This window comes from Procambarus clarkii, chromosome 24 (genome assembly GCF_040958095.1).
Source record: "Procambarus clarkii isolate CNS0578487 chromosome 24, FALCON_Pclarkii_2.0, whole genome shotgun sequence".
NCBI lineage: Eukaryota > Metazoa > Arthropoda > Malacostraca > Decapoda > Cambaridae > Procambarus > Procambarus clarkii.
This window is the reverse complement of record NC_091173.1, coordinates 3,842,681-3,867,367: the sequence shown is the minus strand read 5'-3', so window position 1 is coordinate 3,867,367 and position 24,687 is coordinate 3,842,681. Positions and strand designations below refer to the sequence as shown.

General features: G+C 47.5%; 1 protein-coding gene across 1 annotated transcript in view; it reads right to left on the bottom strand.

The window, feature by feature from the left end:
* LOC123761793 (Nucleolar complex protein 1) overlaps positions 1–24,687 on the bottom strand; it is a 253,815-nt gene that overhangs the window by 212,897 nt on the left and 16,231 nt on the right. Inside the window, exons 4-5 of the mRNA XM_069330489.1 lie at positions 21,310–21,418; positions 16,556–16,747 (exon numbers count right to left, since the gene is read on the bottom strand). Coding sequence (XP_069186590.1) covers positions 16,556–16,747; positions 21,310–21,418 — 301 coding nt within the window. The remainder of the gene's footprint in view (positions 1–16,555; positions 16,748–21,309; positions 21,419–24,687) is intronic.

Here is a 24,687-nt window from a genome sequence, read left to right as displayed (position 1 = left end):
ACACAGAAGAGACTTTCCTCCACTCAAGCAAGCAGGTACAACAAAAACAATGCCAAACCCCCAAATAGAAAAAACCTGTTTTGAATGTAATGAAACACCATTTTCTAGGTGAGTCCCGGAGGCTTCCCGGAGCTTACTAGGCTGATATGCTAATGTCAGACTTTGGCATCAGTCATGTGTATGGAGTTCTGTGCGCCTACCAGGGACCACGAGCCAGAACCTGGCCCCCCTCTAGAGAGGCAAGGGGATCAATGGCCTATAGAAACCCCCGTGTGATTGGAAGCATTCTATGTCTGCCATCAACCGAGTTAGGCACCCAGAAAGGTATGTGTCCCAAAAACAAACCCCTATTCTGGTGAAAATTGCAACCAAAAGCCGAACGAGTAGATAGAACTCCCCAAACAAAAACGAGCAAACTAGTATGACGTCACCCATCATCGTGCTACTGTCTGCACAGCTCCCCCCCTCCCCGGGAGGAGGAAGGGGTAGCCCCAGACCCATCGCACCGGCAATACACACCTCAGTTCTGAGGCTGGATGTTAAAACACGCGAAAAATACAACGACCGGAGGGAGGGAGGGATGCCGGGGAGCCTCTGGGACTCGCCCAGATAATGGCGTTTCATTACATTCAACGCTGGTTTTCTGTGATGAGCCCCTACAGCTCCCCGGAGCTAACTACCCACAGAGGAAAGGAATAGGGACTTAAATGGGAGGCAGTTGCTGCTCACTCCTCAACCCAGTCAAGACAACTGGCTGCATCCGCCGACCCAAAGCGACACAGGCCCGACTGGGCCCATTAACGTTTACAAGGTAACGAGTAGCTAGGACCCTGTTTGACTGCCAAAATCCCTGCGCCTGAATGTCAGCCCAGGACATATTGCCAAAAACAGCGGCAAGAGCCACGAACTTGCGGACGTCATGGGCACGGGGATAGACCGCAGGCTGGCTAGCCCTAATAACCCTGTGGACGACCTGGGAGATCCGCACCCTTGAACAGGGAAGTAGGAAAACTGGATCACCCCAAAGTGCGTCCACAGACACAGAAGCCGTGGTGCGCAAATAATGGCAGAGAGCCTCAACCGGACATAAAACATAATGCACCCCCAGCCTAACCAACCAAGCATCAACAACCCAGGTAACCATCCGGAGAGCAGCAGTCTCATTCTTCGCCAGAAAAAAAGGAGAAGGCTGCAAACGAACAAACCAATCTCCCCAACCAAAGGAGCAGAAATCACTGCGCCGGAGGAGAGCACGAAGCTCACCAACCCGACCCCCAGAGGCCAATGTTAACAGGAAAAGAGCCTTCGAAAAACAATCCGGAACTGAAGGGGCCACAACAAAATCAGGGGAAGAAAGAAAAAGCACTCTGCCCAATGACCAGGACAGCTTAGGAGGCGCATGAACAAGCCAGAGGTGAAACAACGCCCGAGAACCCTTGCAAAACGGCGCAGACATGATAAATACCAAAAGCAAGCTGAAGCGGCTCCGTCAGCGCTGCACAATACGAAGCGACAGTGTTAGGCATAAGGAGACAGTCCTGGAACAACCAAGAGAGAAAAGACACTACCACCCTAACAGAAAGCGAAGTACAACGACGACGACGTAAGAAGAACCGAAAGACCTGCCAGGAAACTTCATACTGCTGCCGAGACGAAGCCCGCAGGTGGGACACTAATAAGGAAGCCACCTGATCACCATAGAGATGATGATAAACTCGCGTACAAAATATCATACGCGAAGACTTGAGAAGATCGAACCATCCACATGACTGCACCGGTCTGATCTGCTGGAAGAGGCAGAGCCGCGGAAAAACCTCCGGGTTCGGACACCGAGCAAGCAGCGCCTGAAACCACGGCAGGGCCGGCCACCAAAGGTCCAAGAGGACAACTCTCCCCTGGTAAGTCTCCAAGCGAGTCGGGAATGGGAGCAACAGCTGAACCGGGGGAAACAAGTACAGAAACCTCGACCAGTCCTGCCGAAAGGCATTGACCCTGACTGCCTCGCAGTCCGGAAAGGGCGCCACATACCGGGAAAGGCGCCGCGACCACGCTGATGAGAAGAGGTCCACTTCGGGCGTCCGAACATCAGGCAAAGTCAACGGAAGGAGCCGACGTCGACCGTCCATTCTGTGGAGAGGGGAACTGAAACGAGATAGGCTGTCGGCCAAGACGTTGGACACTCCCCGTACGTGAACTGCTAGGAGAGCCAAACCTCGAGAACTCAGCAGACGAGTCACCCGAAGCGACCAGCGCCAAACAGCCAAGGACCACATTGAACCCCCCTGGTTCAGACAATGAACCACCTGGAGAGCAGTTCGAATGGAGCAGGATCATCGACCCGCGGGCGACTTGAAGCCTCCGAAGAGCAAACTACACTGCCGTGAACTCCCGCACAGTGCTGTGGGCCCGACACAAGGACGGACCCCACCGTCCCTGGCAGGCTTGGTAAGCACTGGTCATAAAACCCCAGCAGAGAGACGACTCGTCCGCAAACACATCAAGCGAGGGCTCAGGGAGGCGCCAAGGCACAGAACCCTGAAAAAACCTAAGAGGAAGCCGGCGATGCAGCAACCAACGCAAAGCCCTCGGGGTCCAAACCCAGTGATCGCGAGAGAGGCGGAAGGGACGTCCCCGAAGGAACCAGAACAGCCGACGAAGCCAAACCCGACCTAGCGGGTAGACCAGCACCGCCAAGTTCAGGCTCCTGCACATTCCCTCGAGCAACCGCCGAGTGACCCAGGAGCCCCCAGAAACAGGCACATACGGGACCGCAGCCGCAGGAGAGACTCCGGAGGAAGAGACAAGGAAGCGTTCCAAGAGTCCCACACAAGGCTCAGCCAGGTCCGAACCTGGGAGGGAACCAGATGGGACTTCCTCCAGTTCACCAAGAACCTGAACCCGGCGAGCTGGGAAAGAACCTGAACCCGGCGAGCTGAGAAAGAACCAGATCGTTGGTTCGATCAAACCAGCCAATCGTTGAGGTAGGCCAACACCCAAACACCTAAAAGACACAGACAAGTCACCACGACCCGTGTGAGGCGCGTGAAAACGCAAGGTGCCAGGTTCAAACCGAATGGGAGACAAGGAAAGCGGTAAACACGAAACCCCACAACAAAACCGAGCCAGTCCCTGAACCCCAGATGAATCGGGACATGCCAATAAGCATCCCGGAGGTCCAGGGACACCATCCAAGCGCCCGGCTCTAACAAGAGCCGAACCTGGGACAGCGTTGTCATCCGAAAGGAGGGTCAATGAACCCAGGGGGTTCAGACAAGTCCAGAATGAACCGCAGGTTCGCACAGTCCCATTTCGGGACAGGAAACAGACAGGAAACCCATCTGAGGGACGTTGTCGTTTCGACCACGCCCAAGCGAACCCACTCCAAGATGACCTGACAGAGCGCAGGGGAACAAGCCTGCCCTGCCAGCCCCGAACCCCCCGCAGGGAAGGGGCCACCAAAGGCCCTGCGAAACGACCCGAAACGCCCACAAATCGTTGGACCAGGTGTGAACGAGCAACGTAAGCCTCTCCCCCATCGCCCAGTCAATGGGGCGAACCACGAAAGGGCCGGCACCCCTTACGAGACCCAGAACCTCGGACAGAGCGAACACTGCGCCGACCAGACGAAGGCAGGTCTGTAGGAGGAACCCAACCCGAACCTAACACCAGTGGCCTACCACGACGAAAGGAACCCCGAGCCTTGGCACAACCCTTTTGGGTAGGCCCACCACAGGACCCCCAGAGAACCAGCAAGACTGACATAGGACTGCAAGAAGCAGAAGCAGCCTGTATATACTGTGCAACAGTGGAAGCCTCAAAAAAGAGAGGACAAAAAGGGTAATACATCCTAAGATCCAAGTCCCAAGCAGATCCCACAGAGGAGGCAAGCACCGTCTGCCGACACGAGAGCCGGGAAGCATAAAACAGAGCAACTGCATCCCGCAATATTGGCGCGAAAAGCTTCAGCAAGGCAGCCGACGAGCGAGCACCAAGGCCAAGGCGCCAGACCCAGGAACAGCCCCAAGTGCCCCCACATCCTCTATGAGCCAATACAACCTAAGATCCAAGGCCCTAAGTGGATTCCACAGAGGAGGCAAGCACCGTCTGCCGACACGAGAGCCGGGAAGCATAAAACAGAGCAACCGCATCCCGCAATATCGGCGCGAAAAGCTTCAGCAAGGCAGCCGACGAGCGAGCCACCGAGGCCAAGGTGCCAGACCCAGGAACAGCCCCAAGTACCCCCACATCCTCTATGAGCCAGTGGGAAGACAGTTCCAGGAGGGAAAAGAAGCACAAGGCCGCAACCAAAAGGCCCCGAGCATGCAAGTCCTCCACCACCTGCGCCGCCGAAAGGGAGGGAACCTGCACATGGAGCTGAACGACACCAACATCCTGGGGAAGGGCAGGAGCAAACAAGCACTCATTGAGGTGCTCAAGGTCGCCCCCAGGAAAACCTGAAGCACCGTTGAAGCCTCCCGCCACTCAAGCGTGCGGGAACAACAGAAGAAGTGCAAAGCCTCCAAAGCAAAGACAGGACAGTCCGCTAGCCAGGACGACTCCGGAACCTTGTAACGGAGCCAGAAAGGGAACGAAGTCCCAAACCTGAATGCCAAGGCATAATCCGGGTCACGCAGGAGGTTTGCTGCAAGGACCGCCCGCACCGCAGCAGGTTGGATGTGATAAGCCGAAAACCTCTGGAAAGGCGGAACCGAAGCACCCAGGTTAACACGGAACCGAACCAGGGGAGGGAGGGGCAGACACCAAGTCCAACTCGTATGCAGAGGGGAAAAAGAAAACCCCACTCCTTGCAACAGTAAGCCCCGCTCAAAGGGCAGAAAAATCCAGGCGGGGTCCAGCGGGGTCCAGCGGGGTCCAGCGGGGCCCATGGCCCCCAAGTTAGCCCCTCCCGTACCCCAGGGTCCTCCTCTGCACGACCCGGGGCTAAGTCCTACCCCCAAACATCAACCCCATAAGACAAGGCCGGCACAGCTGGAGAAGCCGAATAGAAGGAGGCCCACTGGTTAGACCCAAAGACTTCAGCCGGGGGAGGAGACTCGAATGCCTCTGTCGCCACACCGGAAGGAGCATCCCTTGAGGCTGCCCGAGTCTTAAGACCAACTAACCCCTACCCCGACTCCGAAACCCTCAGATGTTTCGAGGGCCGGAAGCAGGGGAGGGGGACCAGAAAGAACAACAGAAGGGGAAGGACAAGGAGGTGAGGACTGAACCAGGGGTTGAAACGGCCCCCACCCCCAAGTCCGGGTCCTTATAAGCAAAATGGGGAAGCCGCGGGGCATCCGGGTGAGCAACCAACCGAGCGCGTTGCAACAAACGAAACCTAGAACCAAGCCTGCTCAGCTTGTACCCGAAGATGATCATCCACAGATGGGTAAATTGAGTCACCAGTAAGCGGCAATACTCACAGGACTCATGGTCGAAAGTGTCACCGACCCAACAGGCTGCGTGACGGAGGCAAAAACAGTGAGGGGTCGCCCTGAGACAAGGGGGACTGAACAACCCTCAAACTCGCATGAAGCGAGGGGGGACCCCCAGGGTCACATCTATCAGACCCACACGCCCCCTAGGGAATTCCCAGGGTCCTGGGGCTAGATTCACGAAGGTACTTACGAATGTTTTTCTTCTTAGCTACGAATGTTTTTCTTCTTAGCCCCTTCATGGCAGCTACGTCGGTATTCAGGTAGCTACACCAAGAAGAAAAGCCTTCGTAAGTTTGGTCTGTCATCTAAGCGTGCTGTCGACCACTCGTAGCTTTATGTAAACTGGATATAACTCAATTTTTCTCTGCTACATAACACTGGGATCGATTTTTATAATAAGCAAAACATTTTAGCAGGAGAGTTTCGTCAAGAGGCGTCCTCCGTGTTAACTATATATGCATTTTCTGCTTGAAACTTTTAGTAAATATGTCTTTTATGATATTAGAATTAGTTTTATAATAGTAAGATATTATACCAGTAGTTATTAAGTAAATAAACATTGGTGAACATGAAATATGAGAGAAGGTGATGAGCCCTGCCTGATGGGATCATTTACTATCACCAAATGCCCCTGTTCACCTAGTAGTAAGGGTGTACCTTAGCTATACATACCCATTTCTAATTTATTTAGTTTAGTTTTATTTTGAAATTAAATCTGGGCGAGACAAAAATTAAAATATGCTGCACAAATGATGTTAGGTAAGAAGGAGGGTAAAAACATCAAAAACTTTATTCATTGAATACTTAAAGCTATAATTATGACTATATGGACTATTAAAAAAGAAAAAGGGAAGTAGGGGTCCAAGACCTCTTCCTGTTACACAACTTGGGTGTGGAACAAGTAATTATCAAAAGAAGGCACCATGCCAGGAAGGCTATGTAGCAGTAAGGCAGTGAGGTGAGGCAGCTACTTATTTGAGAAATGCTTATTTTATTTACCTTATAAGCTGAGGCAGCTTATTTTATTTGAGGAATACTCAGCTGATTCCTCTACATTTAGCATGGAACAAATTTGTGTCCAAGACCTCTTCCTGTTACACAATTTGGCTGTGTGTAACCAAACTAGAAGTGCTCTACAAATCAAGGGCCCCAGAATGTGGAATGACCTCCCTTATCATGTCAAAGGCTGTACCTCTCTCAACCAGTTTACAGTATCGCTCGCTTTGGACACCGATCACGTCCATTTTTTTTCTCTTCAGTCCTAGCCATGGACAGGACTCGCATCCACTACAAAAATATTTGTATAAAACTTTTTTTTATCCGATCGACCTCAGGATAGTTTCAAAATAAGCGCCTTTAAAATGTGCACGATACCAAAATGAAAGATGTAACATGAAACTTGATGTCAGAACACTTGAAAGATTATAAATACGTTTTTGGGTCTAAATTTTAAATGTTAAAATATTTGTTAAAATTCTATTTATTGTGCTATTATTATGGGACTAGTTATAAAATGCGCGCCTTTATATTGCGAACAATTTGATACCAAAATGAGCGATGTAACATGAAAATTGATATTATCAAACTGAACGAGTATACACATTAGGTTCTGGTGTGCAAATTGGTGCTCGTTCACGGGTAAATTTAGGCTTTGCTGCGGGGAGTCTTGCCAGGCTTTTGGACATTATATGCATATACTTCTGCAGGGAATTTAATTGTGAACACAATGATACCAAAACGAAACAACATAGCACAAGAATTAAGGTGAGACAACTGAAACGAGTATACACATTTTACTGATTTTGTACGCTCACAGGTAACTTTTCCCACTTTAGGCTTTGCTGCGGGGAGTCTTGCCAGGCTTTTGGACATTATATGCATATACATCTGCAGGGAATTTAATTGCAAACACAATGATACCAAAACAAACAACGTAGCACGAGAATTAAGGTGAGAAAACTGAAACGAGTATACACATTTAGGCGTCGCCGCACGCTCGCCCGCACCATTAGCCCCAAAGTCCGCGGTGCGCGCATGGCGCGGGCGATAGTGTTAAGAGTAAAACCAAGTACAGGGGTACCTCAGTTTAAGAGTTTAATTCGTTCCTGGAGACGGCTTGTATTCCAAAAACTCGTATTCCGAAGCTAATTTCCCCATAAGAAATAATGGGAAATGAATTAATCCGTTCCTGACTACCCCAAAAACCCCACATCAAACTAAATTTTTATACCTAATTCATCTAAATAAACCTACAAAACTATGTTTTGTAAGTTATTACTTACCTTGCTGTTGAATGCTGTAGGCGTATGGAAGATGGTGAGGAGGGGGGATGAGGAGAGGAGTTACTGTTTGGAAGGGGAGTCCCCTTCCATTATCACATCAGGCAGTGATGACCTTTCTGGTGTGCTCTCCCTGGCACGTTTTATCTGAGTGCCACTAGGTCCTGGTTGAGGCTCACTGCTCGATTTCCTCACCACAAATCTGTCCATGGAAGCTTGCTTTTCCCTTCTTCACAAGCTGTCTCTGTAGTAAGGCATCACATTGTCATTGAAAATATTAAGGCAACGGCCTACTACAGCTTTCTCTGGGTGAGTCTTTTCAACAATTGTTTGAATCTCTTCCCACATCTGACACACCTTAATTTCTCCAGAAGGGACATTCGCTACTGCTTCCTCCTCTTCCACTGTAGAATCATCAGCTGCGTTGTCTTGCTGTTCCTGTTGAAGGGCTTGGAGTTCTTCGGTGGTCAGTTCTTCGGTGTATTCTTCCACCAACTCCTCCACATCATAACCATCCAATTCCAAGCCCATTTGCTGGCCTAGAGTAACAATTTCCTCAACAATAGGCGCATCATTTCCAGGCTCAAACCCCTCAAAGTCTAGTTCTCTCACACATTCAGGCCACAATTTTCTCCAGCCAGAGATCAGGGTTCTTTGAGTCACTTCTTGCCAGGCTTTTTCAACGAGTTTTAAAGCACTACAAATGTTAAAATGGTGTTTCCAGAACTCTTTGAGGGTGAGTTGTGTGGCTTCAGTCACTTCAAAACATTTCCGGAAAAGTGCCCTTTCATAAAGTTTCTTCAAATTCGCTATGATTTTCTGGTCCATAGGCTGAATTAGAGGAGTGGTGTTAGGAGGAAGGAATTTAACTGTGAGGAATTTATTGTATCTGGGCAACAAATCATCTTCCAAGCCTGGAGGATGAGCAGGAGCATTGTCGAGGAGAAGCACGGCTTTGAGTGGCAAATGTTTCTCCTGCAGATATTTTTCTATGGCAGGGCACAGCACTTCATTCACCCACTCCGAAAAAATAAGCCTAGTCACCAATGCTTTTTTATTAGCCTTCCACATCACACACAAATGGGTTTTCTGCACTTTATACTGTTTGAAAACCCTTGGATTTTCAGAATGATACACTAGCAAGGGTTTAATTTTCAAATCGCCACTCGCATTTGAACACAGCACAAGCGTAACCCTATCTTTCATAGGCTTGTGTCCGGGCAAGGATTTTTCCTCCTTGGTAATGTATGTCCTCTTAGGCATTCTTTTCCAAAACAGTCCTGTTTCGTCACAATTAAACACTTGTTGCAGTAGGTATCCCTCAGCCTCTGCAAACTCTTTAAATTCCTCAATAAATCGTCCAGCGGCTGGTTTGTCTGAGCTGGCTGCCTCCCCATGCCTTGTAACACTATGGATACAACTTCTCCTTCTAAATTTTTCAAACCAGCCCCTGCTTGCCTTAAACTCTTTAGTATCTGCATCACTCGTTGCAGGGGTATTCTTTAGAAGGTCTTCGTGCAATACTCTGGCTTTCTCACAAATAATGGCCTCCGAAACACTATCACCCCTCAACTCCTTGTCGTGTATCCAAATTAATAACAACTTTTCCACTTCTTCAAGTATTTGTGGTCTTTGTTTCGTTATTGTTCTTACTCCTTTTGCCACTTTAGCACCCATAATCTCATTTTTCTTCTTAAGTATAGTGCATATTGTTGATGTGGCTTTGTTGTACTGCCTGCAAAGTTCAACAACACGGGTACCATTCTCATGCTTCCAAATGATCTCTTGTTTCTCCTCTACTGTCATCCTCACATGGGCTTTCTTGCCTTGATCCTTACCACTGGCTTTCTTGGGACCCATGGTGAGATATATAATAACAAATTGTATAGTCAAATGACCAAAAATCCAACAAAACACTGAAAATCCGCGAGAAGAATTGATGTGGGGTAGTCACTGGGCGCGAGACATTGGTAAACTGAGGGGCGGAGGGGCAGAGGGACGATGATCACCGAACCACCACGCACTAGGTCGCCCTGTACGCGTATCAACAAACTCGCGTCCCGAGGTAACCCTCGCCTTCCGAGACATATTTTCCGAGGAAATCCTGCTCGTATTCCGAAAAACTCACATACAGGGACACTCGTGTTCCGAGGTACCACTGTACTACCTAATTAACTCCATGTAACCTACCTTACCCCCTAAATGTCAACACATGTCTTGCTATTTTTTAAACAATGCTGTCTGTTCACCATCATGTACAATTGCTGATTTCTGCTATGTTACCCCCCTTTTTTTTATTTTTTTATCCCTTCTTTCAACACAATTTATACGTAATCCCGATTACTATTAAGTTTTAGTCTAAGTGTTTTTTCCCCCACACTTTGCCCGAAATGCTGTGAGTATTAGTGGCTTTAGATATTGTATGTACTAGCTCTGTCTATAAATCCAACATTATGTTTGTAAATCAACTATGTACTGTATGTACTTTTCCTGAATAAAATTTATTTATTATTATTATTTATTTATTAATGAGTAAGTAAGTATTAAAAGAAGGCACCAAGCTGGGAAGGCTATGTAGCACCATTGTGTGTAACAATAAACCAGATTTTTTTTAACAAATAATGCACCTGTGGTAAAACAAATCCTGTCAGCTGTAAAAATATTGATGCAGTTATTTAAACAAAAAATATAATGAAAGAAATATTACTGGTTTATTTTTATCCTATCTTTTTGTACTGTACAGTATATCCAAGAAGTGAAAAATTGAGACAATGCACAATTTAATGAATGATTAAAAAATGATTATCATGGATTAGCACACACAAATAAAAATTGCATGATGCATCAAATGAACAAATCCACAAGGGCCGTGATGAGGATTCGAACCTGCGTCCGAGAGCATCCCAGACGCTGCCTTAATCGACTGAGCTACGATATGGTCAAAAGGAGCTGAAACCGAAGTTCTACTGAACTTACTGGATCCTGCAGCCTCTCCGAGGCACAAACCAGGGTTTTACACAACTTCCCCATGCACTCGAGCTATGTCAATAGGCCGTTCTCCCTCTTTGCCCTTACTTCATTACACAGTCGATTACTTCACAGCTCAGTTGATTAAGGCAGTGTCTGGGATGCTCTCAGACGCAGGTTCGTATCCTCGTCATGGCCCTTGTGGATTTCTTCATGGATTAGCAGTTCAAAAGAAATATGACTATTACATATCAACATGAGATCTTAATGATCCATGGTTAACATGATTTAATAAGGATAATACAGTACTGTATTTGTAATAATACAAACTATAATATAAAATCTTTATTACTGATTTTTTTTATTAAGAAGTTTAGGTATACACAGCAATGTGCTGCTACCCTATTCTATATGGAATGTTACAGTGTAGATAAAAAACTAGCTATAAGTTTATCTAATACTCCCATCTCACAGGATGGTTAGACATACAATGGGGCCTCGACTTACAATGCTAATCCATTCCCAGAGACGGATCAAAAGTCGAAATATCGTAAGTCGAAGCGATTTTTTCCCATAAGAAATAAAAGGAATTGAATTAATCTGTTCCCCACCCTCCAAAATATTAACATACAAATACATTTTATATTAAATACAAGATTTTTTTCTAACTACAATACAGTACCAAAGTTTCTCTTACCTTTATGGAGGGCTCTTGATAGCATATGGAAGATGGTGATGAAGGGGGAGGAGGAGAGTTGTTACTGTTTGGAAGGGGAGTCCCCTTCCATTATCACATCAGGCAGTGATGTTTTCTCTGGGGTACACTCTCTCCTACGTTTTGCCTGAATACCACTAGGACCTGGTTGTGGTTCAGTGCTTGTTTGTCTCACTACAAATTTGTCAAGAGACATTTGTTTTTCCCTTCGTTTTAACATTTGTCTGTAATGATGCATCACAGTGTCATTGAATAGGTTAAGGCAACGACCTACTGCAGCTTGATCTGGGCAAGTCATTTCAGCAAAGGTTTGCAATTCTTCCCATGCTGCACACATTTTCTTAATTGTTGAGGAAGACACATTCTGTACTCTTGTTTCTGCTCTATGGTCATCTTTACATGGGTTTTCATATGTTGAGCCTTACCACTGACTTTCCTGGGACTCATAGCGTGATATATAATAATTACTTTAATGTTCAAAATGCAAAAAATCACCACAAAAACGGAATTTCTTATAGACGCGATCGTCACTAAGCAGGCAGCTGTAGTAAACTGAGGCTGGTCGACCGCGTGACCGGGAACCACACGCTCGGTCGACCAGAACGTGTACCAACAAATATCGGAAGTCGACGACACCATCGGATGTCGAGTCGCATTTTTTGATGAAATTTACATCGTAACTCGAAATTATCGTAAGTAGGGGCAATCGTATGTCAAGGTGCCACTGTACATAGGAATTAAGGTAGAAAATACCAGCCTCAATACAAAAAACAAATCAACTCTGACTAAACAACACTTAACGATTTTCACAAGAGGTAAGCACTGAATAATGGAAACATTATATTATAATTACTCTTACCAGTTTCTACAAGACTCTCTCAAACAATGTATTTTTTAACATGCTTAGGTATACACGGCAATGTGCTGCTTCCCTATTCTGTATGAAGGACCGCACAGTGTAGATCAAAAACAAGCTACAAGCTCACCCAACATCCTCACCTCACAGGATGGCCAGTCATACATGGAATCAGGAGAGAACAAAATACTTAAGGCCGATCTATTAGCTTCCATTGTCAAAATCTGGGTGCAGCAGAAGAATATCTTCCAATATTCCTGAGTGAATGAAGTAATTACAGTGCTCAAAGTACCTCATACCATTAGGTATGAATTCACTGATAACAGGGCAATCACAGATATAGTTGTTGGAGAGTATGTTATCTCAAGTAGGATTGAAAACAGATGTTTTTTCCACCAAGAGGGTTATAAACCCATGGAACCGCCTACCTGCTGAGGCCATAAATGCCAATTCCAGCTAAAAAATATCATGAAGACAATTGGCGGGCTCTTTAACAAGCCGCCGGGTTTCTGTCTTCTTCGAGGCCACTAGATAGTTAGTGGCCCTTGGGTAAATTCAGTAAATATATACAATAATTGTCAGCGCATCTTCCGAGCAACAAGGACAGCTACACAGTATCTCTTAGAATTACGTAAGTAAACAACAAATGTAACATATTTGTTTACTACAATGTCGGTGCTGGCTGTAGAAGTTGAAAAAACATACTTTTACTTCGAAATATACTAATTTTATAAGAAAATTTGACGTAAATAGGAGGCAGTAGAGCTCCAATAAGCCATCACTAAATCTTCAATATGAAGAATGTTGCTGCTCTCTGATTGGCCAAACGAAACACAGTAGTAACCTCTATCGGCACGCAGGTGAGCCAGACCCAAAATCCAAATATCTTCCTAAGTGGACCTACCTGAATTTGCACCTAAGCATCTACTTAGGACATACTTAGGAACCTTCGTAGCAAACCTACTTACGAAGAAATACATGGAGCTTCCTGAATCTAGGTCCTCAGCATTTACTTGAAGAGAACTCGCGCTCAGATAAACCCAGGCAGGGTACTGCTAACCAGCGTCCAAAACTACCAAACAAACTGTCTAAAGCTGAACCCCAGGGACGTGTACACTTATAGGGACCAAGCAGGGGGCACCACCAAATAGCAGGGTGAGGCCAAACACCAGTGGCAAAGAGGGCAGAACCCCCCACCAAGGCAAAAAGAAAAAGAAAAACAAAACCCCACAAGAGGACAACGTACCCCAAGGAACAGAGCCGACCGCTGTGATAGGTGACAACAAGCTGCGCAGCACCCTGCGCCCCTTACCAGTGCAAAAATTGCCTCTTACCCCTAAGGTAAACCAGGGTGACAAAACACCCAAGTACTCAAAGGGCGGCCAAAAAACCAAGCAGTTAAACAGACCCACAGAGGCAGACCCCGAGGAAATTGTGGAAGGTAACCCCAAGCTCCAAGTGCAGTACTTACAAGGCACCTATGGAAGGGAACCCTAGGCACATGCAACCCGAGTACTGAAGAATAACTTCTGGCTCTCACACCCCTGGAGAACAGCCGCCACACATAAGGCACAGCGCCGCAAAAAAGACGAGCCAGAGCACACAACCGAGCCGATAGCATCAGCTTCAAGAACTGGGGTGTGGATCGCCGGCCCGGTGGGTCTGGGGCTACCCCTTCCCCCTCCTGTGGAGGAAGGAGCTGCGCAGACAGCAGCGCGACAACGGGTGACGTCACACTAGTTTTCTCTTTTTGTTTGCCGAGTTCTATCCACTCGTTCGGCTATTGGTTGCAATTTTCACCATAATAGGGGTTTGTTTTGGGACGCCTAACCCGGTTGATGGCAGACATAGAATGCTTCAAATCACATGGGGGTTTCTATAGGCCATTGCTCCCCCTTTGCCAACGGCCATACCACGTTGAGAACACCGCTTCTCGACCGATCAGCGAACTTAAGCAACGTTGGGTTTGGTTAGTACTTGGATGGGTGCTCCCCTTGCCTCTCTAGAGAGGGCCAAGTTCTGGCTCGTGGTCCTCGGTAGGCCCACAAGAACTCCATACACATGACTGATGCCAAAGTCTGACATTAGCATATCAGTCTAGTAAGCTCCGGGTAGCCATAGGGGTTCCCCCCAGAAAAGGGCAGTGTGCCAGTCAGGAAGCCTCCGGCACCTCATAACACACCCAATACTGGAAAGAAGACCCAAACTCGAAAGAGGCCAGATCCATCACTGAGGTGTAAACCATGTCTCACAGGAGGGAGACACCAAGGACCTCCCAAACCTTCCCTTTGGAAAGACGAGTACAGGGAACCCAAAGGCACCCGGAAATGAACCCAGGGTAGTGCCGCACCATACTCAAATTCATACAAGAAGAAGAGGGTATGAAAACTCCTTCCCCTGTAGAAGCAATTTCTGCCCAGAAGGCACAAGGGCCCAAACAGGGTCAAAAGGAGCCCAGGTACTCCAAGCGGACTCCCTCCAAGCCCCGGGAACCCCCAATGAAGGCCTCAGGGCAGAGCCCTCTTCCATGCCCACCACCCCTGAAGAAAAGGCAGCATCCAAGGGAAAGGTTCTGAGAAGGAATGTGGCTGGAATGAACCAGAAGCCTCAGCAAGAAAAACGGGGTGAACTATCTCCGTGCCTGCATCAGAAGGGGCAGCCCCAGAAGCCACCTGAGTCTTATCCCAATAAACCCCGCCCCAACTCCGAAACCCTCAGACCTTTGGGAGCCGGAAGCAGGGAAAGAGGAGCAGGGCGAATCAAACCCACCTGGAAGGGAAATGGGAGCACGAACAAAACCAAGGTTGAAGCAACCTATGCCCCCAAATCCCGGGCCCTAAAACCCAAACAGGACAGCTCCGGGGTCTCCAACTGGGCAACCAACCTGGCGTGTTGTGAAGAGGAGAAGAGAGCTTGCAACGGTACCGCCGCAGCCTGAAACATCTCATCCACAGACGAGGAATGTGTAAATTAAAACACAAGTGGAGAACACATTTTGCAAGATTCTGGGTTGAAGGTGTCACCGACCCTGCCTTTCTTCAGGCAGCATGGCGGAGACAGAAAGGGTGATTGTCACCATAGGCAGAGAGAAAACGAAGAACCTTCAACATCGCACAAGGCGAGAGTGGACTTGGGCGGATCCATGTTACCAACCAAGCCCACTGAGGGTTTTCCAGGACCCGCAGGGCATGCAGCCCTATGGGAAGTCCAGGCACTGTGGCCAGCTAAGCTGGTAGACTTCCTGCTTGTAGACAGGCAAACCGACTACCAGTAGTAGGGGTGAAACCTCAAGGGCTGCGGAGGAGAGTCAACACAACCAAGGCTGGCCTAAAAGGTCACTAAGCAAACCTCCTCCACCAAAAGAGGGAAAGGACCCAAAATAAAAATAAAAAAAAAAAGCCCCCGAAACAACACCCCACGCAAACTAGCAGCCAGAGAGAAACATCGGCCGTTGCATAGGAATGGGAGACTGCGCCAACCACAGCCCCAGCCAATAACACTCTCCTACCCAGGGCAAGATGGAAAGCCCCAGACCCCCGACTTAGCCCAAGGGTGAAGACCCTGTCAAGCGACGAATTCCCCCAATGGAAAGTGAGTCACGAACGTCCAGGGAAGTCAACCCTGAAATGTAAGGGTAGTATTTACGGAGCACCTAGGGCGCATGTAGCTCCAGGTACAAAGAACACCTGGCCACAGCCACACAGGGCAAAATCCCAAACAGGAAAACGAGGCTAGAGGTGACGTCCGACCGCCAAGCACATCAGACGAGAACCGAGTTGGTGAGAGGCCAGCCTGCTAGGCTGGCTCCCTCTCCCTCTTGTCTGGGGGGGAAGGGGCTAACCAGCGTGACTACTAGTTCACGATAGTTTGCTAGTTTTCTTTTCTATTAATTGGAGTTTCTTTGCGCTTTTTGGCTGTAGGTCGCAAATTTACCAGCTAGTCGATTGTTTTGATTCGCCAATCTTTCTGGGTAACTACCCTGGTCAATGGTGGAATATGACATACATTACTTTAAATGTAAAGTGATCATTTGCCATTGCTCTTTGCTCCTCCCTGAAAGGACCAGGTTCTGGCTCGTGGTCCCCAGTAGGCCTAAGGATTTCTAGTGACTGATGACCCCACACTAATAAAGCACACATCAGTTTGGTTAGCTTCAGGGAGCCGACGGGGCTCCCCTCAGAAATACCACCCAAATTGGATTGAACATACATCTGGAAATAGATACCCGGTGTAACCAGAGGTGAAATGTACAATGTAAGTACTGTACTGTATCTACAAGCAGGTACAATATTATACTTACTCAATGCATCTTCATACCCACTCTTGGATTTTGCTGTAACCATAGCAATAAGGGAATTGAGGTGATTCAGGGAGTGAACTGGAGCTTCCATACATCTAAGGACAAGAGCAGCCACTTTATCTCGTGAGGTTCCATGTGACAATACAGTCTTCCTGAACTTTACCTCCTGCATTTTAGAGCCTCTTTCTTCAACTGAAACATAAATATTCATAGTTACTTTTTAACACTTTGGCAGTCTGGTCTCCACTCATTCCCAGCCATAAACATTTCAGATTCCTCAAGTGACTTAGAGGCTGCTCAGCAATGTGAAAATTTTTTAAAATGGTGAGTGCTGGCTCAACGGGCCAAATGAACCATGTCAAAGACCTGCAAGGGGATTACCAGGACCTGAAGGCAGCTAACCAAGTATGACACCCAGGCACTGAGGTCCTTGCCAGACAGATGCCACGCACAGCCAAAACAATCCGGCTATGACTGGTGACTGCAGTGTGTCACAAACAAATACGAGAGCCCCAAAGTTCCCCATCACAACCAACAGAACGTCCCCAGCCCAGGGCACAAGGACAGGAGTCAAAGACCCGTGAATAGCCTTAAGCGAGGCTCTCCACCCCAGTGGCATGGTCTCTCGGGGACAAACTCCCAAGCACACCTCCACCGGGCATCGAACCTGGAACCTCAGGACTATGAATCCGAGGCGCTGTCCATCCAGCTGTCAGGCGCCTCAGGTACAGCTAACCGGTGCCCCAAAACTACCAGGCTTCACCTTCTGTGGTTGATTGTTCAATAAACCCTTGAACTATATGTTTAACACATCTCTAACCCTGTCCATGGAGGACAAAAGAAAATGTATATATGCTGGTTAGCATTGTAACTGTGTGGCCACATCTGTGGTAGAAAAAAAAAAAAAAACTACCAAGCAAACGGCTAACAGCTGCACCCCGAGATGTGTACACCTGCGGAGGACCTAGTGGAGGACCAACAATAACAATAGGATATGACAAACCAAGAGGCAGACCCTCCACCAGGCAGAGAAAAGAAAAAGAAACTCCGCAAGAGGACAATGTGCCCAGGCAGAACAGAGTCGGCCGCTATGAGAGGTTACAACTAGCTGCGTTGTACCTTGCGCCCGAACCAGTGACGAAAACTACCCCCCTACCCAGAGGCAAACAGGGGTAAACAGAAACCCCAGCTGATTCAAAGGGCGGTCTATCACTGAGCAGTAAAAGACACAGCAGAGGTAGACCCCAAGGTGACTTATGGAAGGTGGCCCCCAAGAACAGTACTTACAGGGCACCTAGGGAAGGAAACCCTAGGAGCATGCAGACATCCAGACCCGGTCGATGGGAGACATAGAATGCTTCCAACCACACAGGGGTTTCTATAGGGCATTGCTCCTCGTGCCTCTGAGGGGACCAAGTTTTTGCTCGTGGTCTCCCGGTAGGCCCGAACTCCACGCACTTTGACTGGTGCCAGAAACCTAATACTATATCCATTTCAGCCTGGATAGCTCGAGGGAGCTGACGGGGCTTCCCCTAGAGAACGTGATAATTGGAAAACTTGCTATTATTTGCTGCATTTAGCAGAAATTACCTGGTAAATTATGCTTCATGTAGCAGATATTAATAAGTTATCCAATTCTAACATTTTTTATATTATATATGTGTGTGGAGTCCCTCCATGTCTTCACAGTTGAAGACTATCAAAAAGATCTTCTTCATGTGCATCCACAACCTCATTTTTGTATATTGCAGTCTCATTTTATCACTGAAACTGAAAATATCAAGTGTCTTTTTCTTCAAGGTATGTTTTGATTATCAAGATTGATGTCAAAAGCTGAAGTTCCATTAAATTTCTCAGTCGAGTTTTCCCAGACGATACTCTTGAAAATACTTGTTCAAGCAGGGCATTACTGATTAAGTAAGCTATATATTTTCAAAGTAATCTCAGTGAGGACAATGAGTCTGGGCTCTCCAGCAGCACTCTTAACAGTTATTGACTGGGTCCAAAATGACGATCCAGATGGTGGAATTTGTCCCTTACAAGTGTTGGGGCAGTCACTTGTTAACTGTAGACAACACATACTTTCAATTTCCCTAAGCTTAGACTGGTTAGCTAAAACAAAAGGATGTTCTGAAAATGGTGGCCGTTTGTGGCTAATGCATATGATAGGTGACAGATTTTTCACCTTTTCGAAAGTTTCAGCATTATTAGGAATGCGAGAACGGAGTATACTTTCTGTATAAAGGACTATACTGAATAGGTCCAATACTTGAGGATGTTTTTGAATTTGATTTTGCATGTGAAAAAAAAAAATACCATCTGCATCGTCCTAGTTCAGCCAGAAAGGCATCGACTCCCGATGGTCAATACCTTTCGACCGCCGGGCTTGATGCCTTTCGGCTGGACTGGTCGAGTAGAGGTTACATGTACCTCTTCCCATCGGTTCGGATGTTGCTCCGGATCCTGGCTCACTTGGAGAGACTTACTAGGAGACGATGGTCCTGTTGGTTCTTTGGTGGCCGACCCAGCCCTGGTTTCAGGTGCTTCTTGCTCGATATCCGAACCCAAGGGTCTTCCCGCGGCTCTGCCTCTTTCAGCAGATCAGTCCAGTCCGTTACGTGGCTGGTACGATCTTCTCCTCTGCTTTTCGCGTCTGGTCTTTTTGATGTGGTTTTATCACCACTTGTACTGGTGATCAGGTGGCTTAGTTGGTGTCCTGCTTGCGAGTTTCGTCTCGACGGCAGTACGAGATTTCCTGGCGGTCCTTTCGGCACTCTGTCTCTTCGTAGTTTGTCTTCGAATCCTGGTTGGGTTGTTTTGTCCTTTCTCTCTTGGTTGTTTCAGGACCGTCATCTTATGCCAGAAACTGTCGCCTCAGTTTCAGGCGTTGCTGGCGGAGCCGCTGCAACTTGCTTTTGGGGTGGATGTCACTTCTGCTCTATTCCGCAAGCTTTCTCGGGCATTGTTTTCACCTCCGGCCTACTCATGCCCCACCTGAGCCGCCCTGGTCGTTGCACCGGGTGCTCTCTTCTCCTCCATTCGTGATGGCCCTCTTGGTTCAGGACTGTTTTTCTATGGCTCTTTGCTTGTTGGAATTGGTCTGAGGGTCGGGTCAGAGAGTTTTATGCTCTCCTCCGGCACAGGGGTTTCTGCTCTTTCAGTCCTGGTGCTCTTTTCTTCGTTTGCAGCCGTCTCCTCCTTTTCTGACAAACAATGAGTCTGCTGCTTTCCGCAGAGGTTCTTGGGTTGTTGATACTTGGTTGGTTCGGCCAGGGGTACATCATGTTTTGTGTCTGTTTGTGGCTCTTTGCTGTTATTTGTGTGCCACGGCTTCTGTGGCAGAGGACGCGCTTTGGGTTGACCCAGTTTCCCTTCTTCCTTATTCCAGTGCGCGGGTCTCCCAGGTTGTCCGTAGGTTTATTTGGTCCAGCCAGCCTGCGGTCTATCCCCGTGCCCACACCGTTGTTAAGTTCTACGTTCGGCTGCTGTTTTGGTAATATGTCCCGGCCTATCTTCGGGCACAGGGCTTTTGGAGGTCGAACAGGGTCCTGGCTGTACGTTACCATGTTAATGTTCCTAGGTCTTCTCAGGTGTGTATAACCTTGGGTTGCAGGTTACGGCCTGTTGTCTCGACTTTGAGTTGAGGAGCAAGTGACGACCACCTCCCGAGTGAGTCCCTTTTCCTCTTTTCTTTGGTTAGGTAGCTCCGGGGAGCCAAAAGGCCTCTCTAAAGAGAAAACCAGCGTTGAATGTAAAGAAACATCATTTTCTGAGCGAGTCCCATAGGCTTCCTGGCATCACTCCCTCCCTCTGGTCGGCGGTTTTTCGCGTTATTTAATAATCAGCCTCTGAACTGAGCAGAGTTGCCAGCGTGGAGGTCTGGGACCCCCCGTCCCCCTCCCGGGGAGGAGGGGTTGCACAGACGGATGCGCGGCGGTTGTGGTGACATCATATTTGTTTTCTTGTTTTTAATTGGCAAGTTCTCTTTGCCAGTTTGGCTTTCAGTTCACAATTTTTGACCAGCAGTAGTTTGTTTTGGAATTCCTACCTTTCTGGGTGCCTGACCTGGTAGATGGCAGACAAAGACTGCTTTCAATTACATCGGGGTGTCTTTAGGCCATTGCACCTCGTGCCTCTCTTGAGGGGGCCAGGTTCTGGCTCTGGTCCCCAGTAGGCTTAGAACTCCTTCGATTGATTGTTGCCACGGTCTAATATATACACATCAGCCCGGTATAGTTCCGGGGAGCCTCCAGGTCACACCTAGAAAATGGCGTTTCGTTACATTCAACGCTGGGTTTTTTGCCAGACTTCCCCGCCCTATTGCGGCCAAAATACGTCACCTATGATTTTTTTATTATTTTTCCCGTGATCAGGGAACACAAATGAACACTTTTATAAGACGATTTTTTTTTTTTTTTTTTTTTTTGGCGCCTGTGGGTGTTGAAAGCCAAATAGTTCAGAGCAGCTTAGGGGTTAATGATATTGCATATAGTTTTAGTAAACAAAATCATTCTTAAGTACTAATTACAGGATAACAGAATCATCAATCAGGATACAAAATACTTTTTAGTGAATAGTCTTTCACTCGTTTTATAACAAAATTATATTGATAATTTTGTATTGTTGACATTTTATATGCCTTGCTGTTAAATTCAGTGTTTGAAGCATTTAAGACTGATAAACAAATAATAATATGGAATACTGCAATTCAATAAAGTTGAAACATACAACAAAAATATAACTACAGCACTTACTTTGGTTGTAATTAATAACATCATGCTTGAGAATTTCACCAGCTAAGTCTTTCAGTTTCTGCTTTGTATATGAATCAGTAGGTAATTTCTCAGGCTCTTCATTCATAAGCTACAAGAAAATAATATTTATTAATGCTTCAGTTACAAATCAACAATTGTGGAATATTGTAATTAGAAATTAAAAACCAGCATTGAATGTAATGAAACACCATTATCTAGGTAGCCCTCCAGAGGCTCCCTGGAGCTATCAGACTGATATTAGCTATATTAGTCTGGGGATCCAGTCTTACGGAGTTTGAGCCTAACAGGTACCATGGGCCCAGGTTCTGGGGATGACAGTATTCGGCATAAGATCTAGAAAAAGCCAAGAAAGAAATGTTAACACAACACGAACCGACATCTAGGACAACCTACGCAGGGAAAGGAAGTGGCGAAAATACCGCCATGAGACTTCATACTGCAGCCGAGAAGAAGACCACTGGTGGGACAACATTAGAGAAGTCGCCCTATCACAATAGAGATGGTGATACACCCGCAGCAGAAACTCAAGGTACCAGCACGGTACATCACTGGCCCGATCTGCTGAAAGAGGCGGAGCCGCAGAAAATGCCCCGGGTTTGGACACTGAGAAAGCAGCGCCTGAAACGAAGGCTGGGCCGGCCACCATCTTATCTTAAGGTTATCTTGAGATGATTTTGGGGCTTAGTGTCCCCACGGCCCAGTCCTCGACCAGGCCTCCTTTTGGTTACACACCCCCAGGAAGCAGCCCCGTAGCAGCTGTCTAACTCCCAGTTACCTCTTTACTGCTAGGTGAGCAGGATTATCAGGGTGAAAGAAACCTTTTGCCCATTTGTCTCCGCCTCCACCAGGGATCAAACCCGGAACCTCAGGACTACGAATCTGAAGCGCTGTCCACTCAGCCGACAGGCGCCCACCATGGGGCCAGAAGGAGAATCCTCCCAGATAGGACTCGAACTGAGCCAGAACCTGAAGCAACAGCCTGAGTTGGAGGGAAGAGGTACAGGTAAACCCACCTTGACCAGTTCTGCAGAAAAGTGTGTACCACGATGGCCTTGCAGTCGGGGAAAGGCGCGAACATAGAATGGAAGACACCGCAACTATGCCGGCGTGAAGAGGTCCACATCCGGGAACCCGAATGTTCGGCAGAGCCAACTGAAGGAGTTGGCGTCGACCGTCCATTTTGGAGACGGGGGATGAACCGTCACAGGCCGTCCATCAGGACGTTGGACATGCCCCTGATATGAATCGCATTGAGAGCAAAACCCCGAGAACTCAGCAGAAAGCCACTCAAAGAGACCAGCCCCAAAGGGCCAAGGACTGCAGACCCCCCCCCCCCTCACGGTTCAGGCAATGAATTCACCAGAGCGCAGTCCGAAAACAGCCAGATCGTAGAGCCTCGAGAGCCGAATCAGACGCAGAACAAAGTTACACTGCCGCAAACTCCCGCACCGTGCTATGAGCCCGGCGGAAAAACTCCCCTGGCCAGGCCCAGTGAGCACCGGTCACAAAGCCCCAGCTGAGAGAGGAGGCATCCTCGAACACATGAAGGCAGGGATCTGGGAGGCACCAAGGCACCAAACCCCGAAAAGCTAGAAGAGGAAGCCAGAGAAGCAGCAATCGATGCAAGGGCCCCCACGGGGATGAAGCCAGTGATCACGAGAGCAGCAGAAGGGATGGCCCCAAAGGAACCAGACCAGACACCGCAGACAAACCCGACCCAGTGGGTTAATGATCACAGCGAAGTTTAGACTTCCACACAGCTGCTCAAGCAACTGCCGAGTGACCCGGGATCCCCCTCAGAAAAAAGGCAGACAGCAGAACGGCAGCTGGAGCAACGCTGCCACTGGGAGAGACAAGGATGCTATCTGCGAATCTTGGGCAAGGTCCAGTCCGAATTCAAGACGGAACCAGATGGGACTTTCTCCAGTTCACCAGGAACCCAAACCCGGCGAGCTGTGAAAGAACCACACCCCTGGCAAGCAGACAAGCAGACCAAATGGGAGACCAAGGACCCAAACCGGACACAATACGTGTATCATGTATTGTGTCCGGTTGCAGGTTTTCGCCATTATTTGCGCGCCATAACCTCGGTGGCTGGGGACACGCTTTGGTGGACCCAGTTTTCCTTCTTCCCTGTTCCAGGACGCGGGTCTTCCAGGTCGTCCGCAGGGTTCATCTCCGCATCATCCACATCTCCCCGAGCCCATGACGTTCGCAAGTTTGCGGCTTTGGCTGCTGTTTTTGGCAACATGTCCTGGGCTGACATTCGGGGTACTCCCTGAGCCAAACCACATTGTCACAATCCGATGTCTTGTGATGAAATCAAAGCCCAAGGCTATTATAGGACAGTCAAGTCTAATGCTACTTTTAGTTAAGGGTAATCCAACTAATCCTCCATTAGCATCCAGTCTTCCATGTTATTAGTGCTCAGAGCCCTCGTGGGCTCAGAAATATGGCCATGCTGACATCAAAGGTATTTTCTGAATCATGCCATTTGGTTGCACTTGGTTCCTCACTTTCTTTTCTCTCCTTTATTTGCAGCAATGTGCGAGTTTCAGTAAACATATAACGAGAAAGATCTGGAGGCTGTTGTGCTGGTGGCACTCCAACCCAGCGACACCTATAATAGGAATCTTTGTTGATCATTTTGGTTTGGATTGAGCTATATTCAGTAAGCTCCCAGCTCCCTTAGCCACTTCATTGCGCACTTGCTTTTTCGCAAAAACATCTTAGTGCAATTGTCAAAGACATATTTTTGTTTTTATAAATATTTAGGTAAAGTCAATGTCAAAATGTTTCCAAACTCAACTATTGTATTTCCATTTTAAAACACAAAGAGTAATGAAAACATTAAAAAATACTGCATTAAAATATAACCTAATTAAAAAAAAACTCAAGAGTGCCAAAAGGTACTTCATGCAGTGCAGTGGTTAAAACACAATAGGGACCATTTTAACACTTTCGCCACTCAGTGGCACGCGAGCGCGTCACTAAGTTTTGTGCGGGTTCCGCAAAGCTGACTCTGACGGGAGTCACGAGAATAAATATTTGTATAAATTCCAATTTCAATCCGATCTACTTGGGGATAATTTAGAAATGTTTGCCATGAAATTTACGTTCTCTCTCTAATAGCCGAAGAGCTTATTTGGGAGAACGGCATGGCAGTGAATCATCGTGGTAAAACAATTGTATTATTGACACGACGAGTATGATCGACGTAGTTTTTATATTTGTTGCCGGTCGAACGCATCCTTATGTGACGTTTTATACTTATGTTCTTCTAGAACATTCTATTGCGAACACATTGGTACAAAAATGAAATACGTACATCGAAAAAAATTGTCAGGACAGTGAATT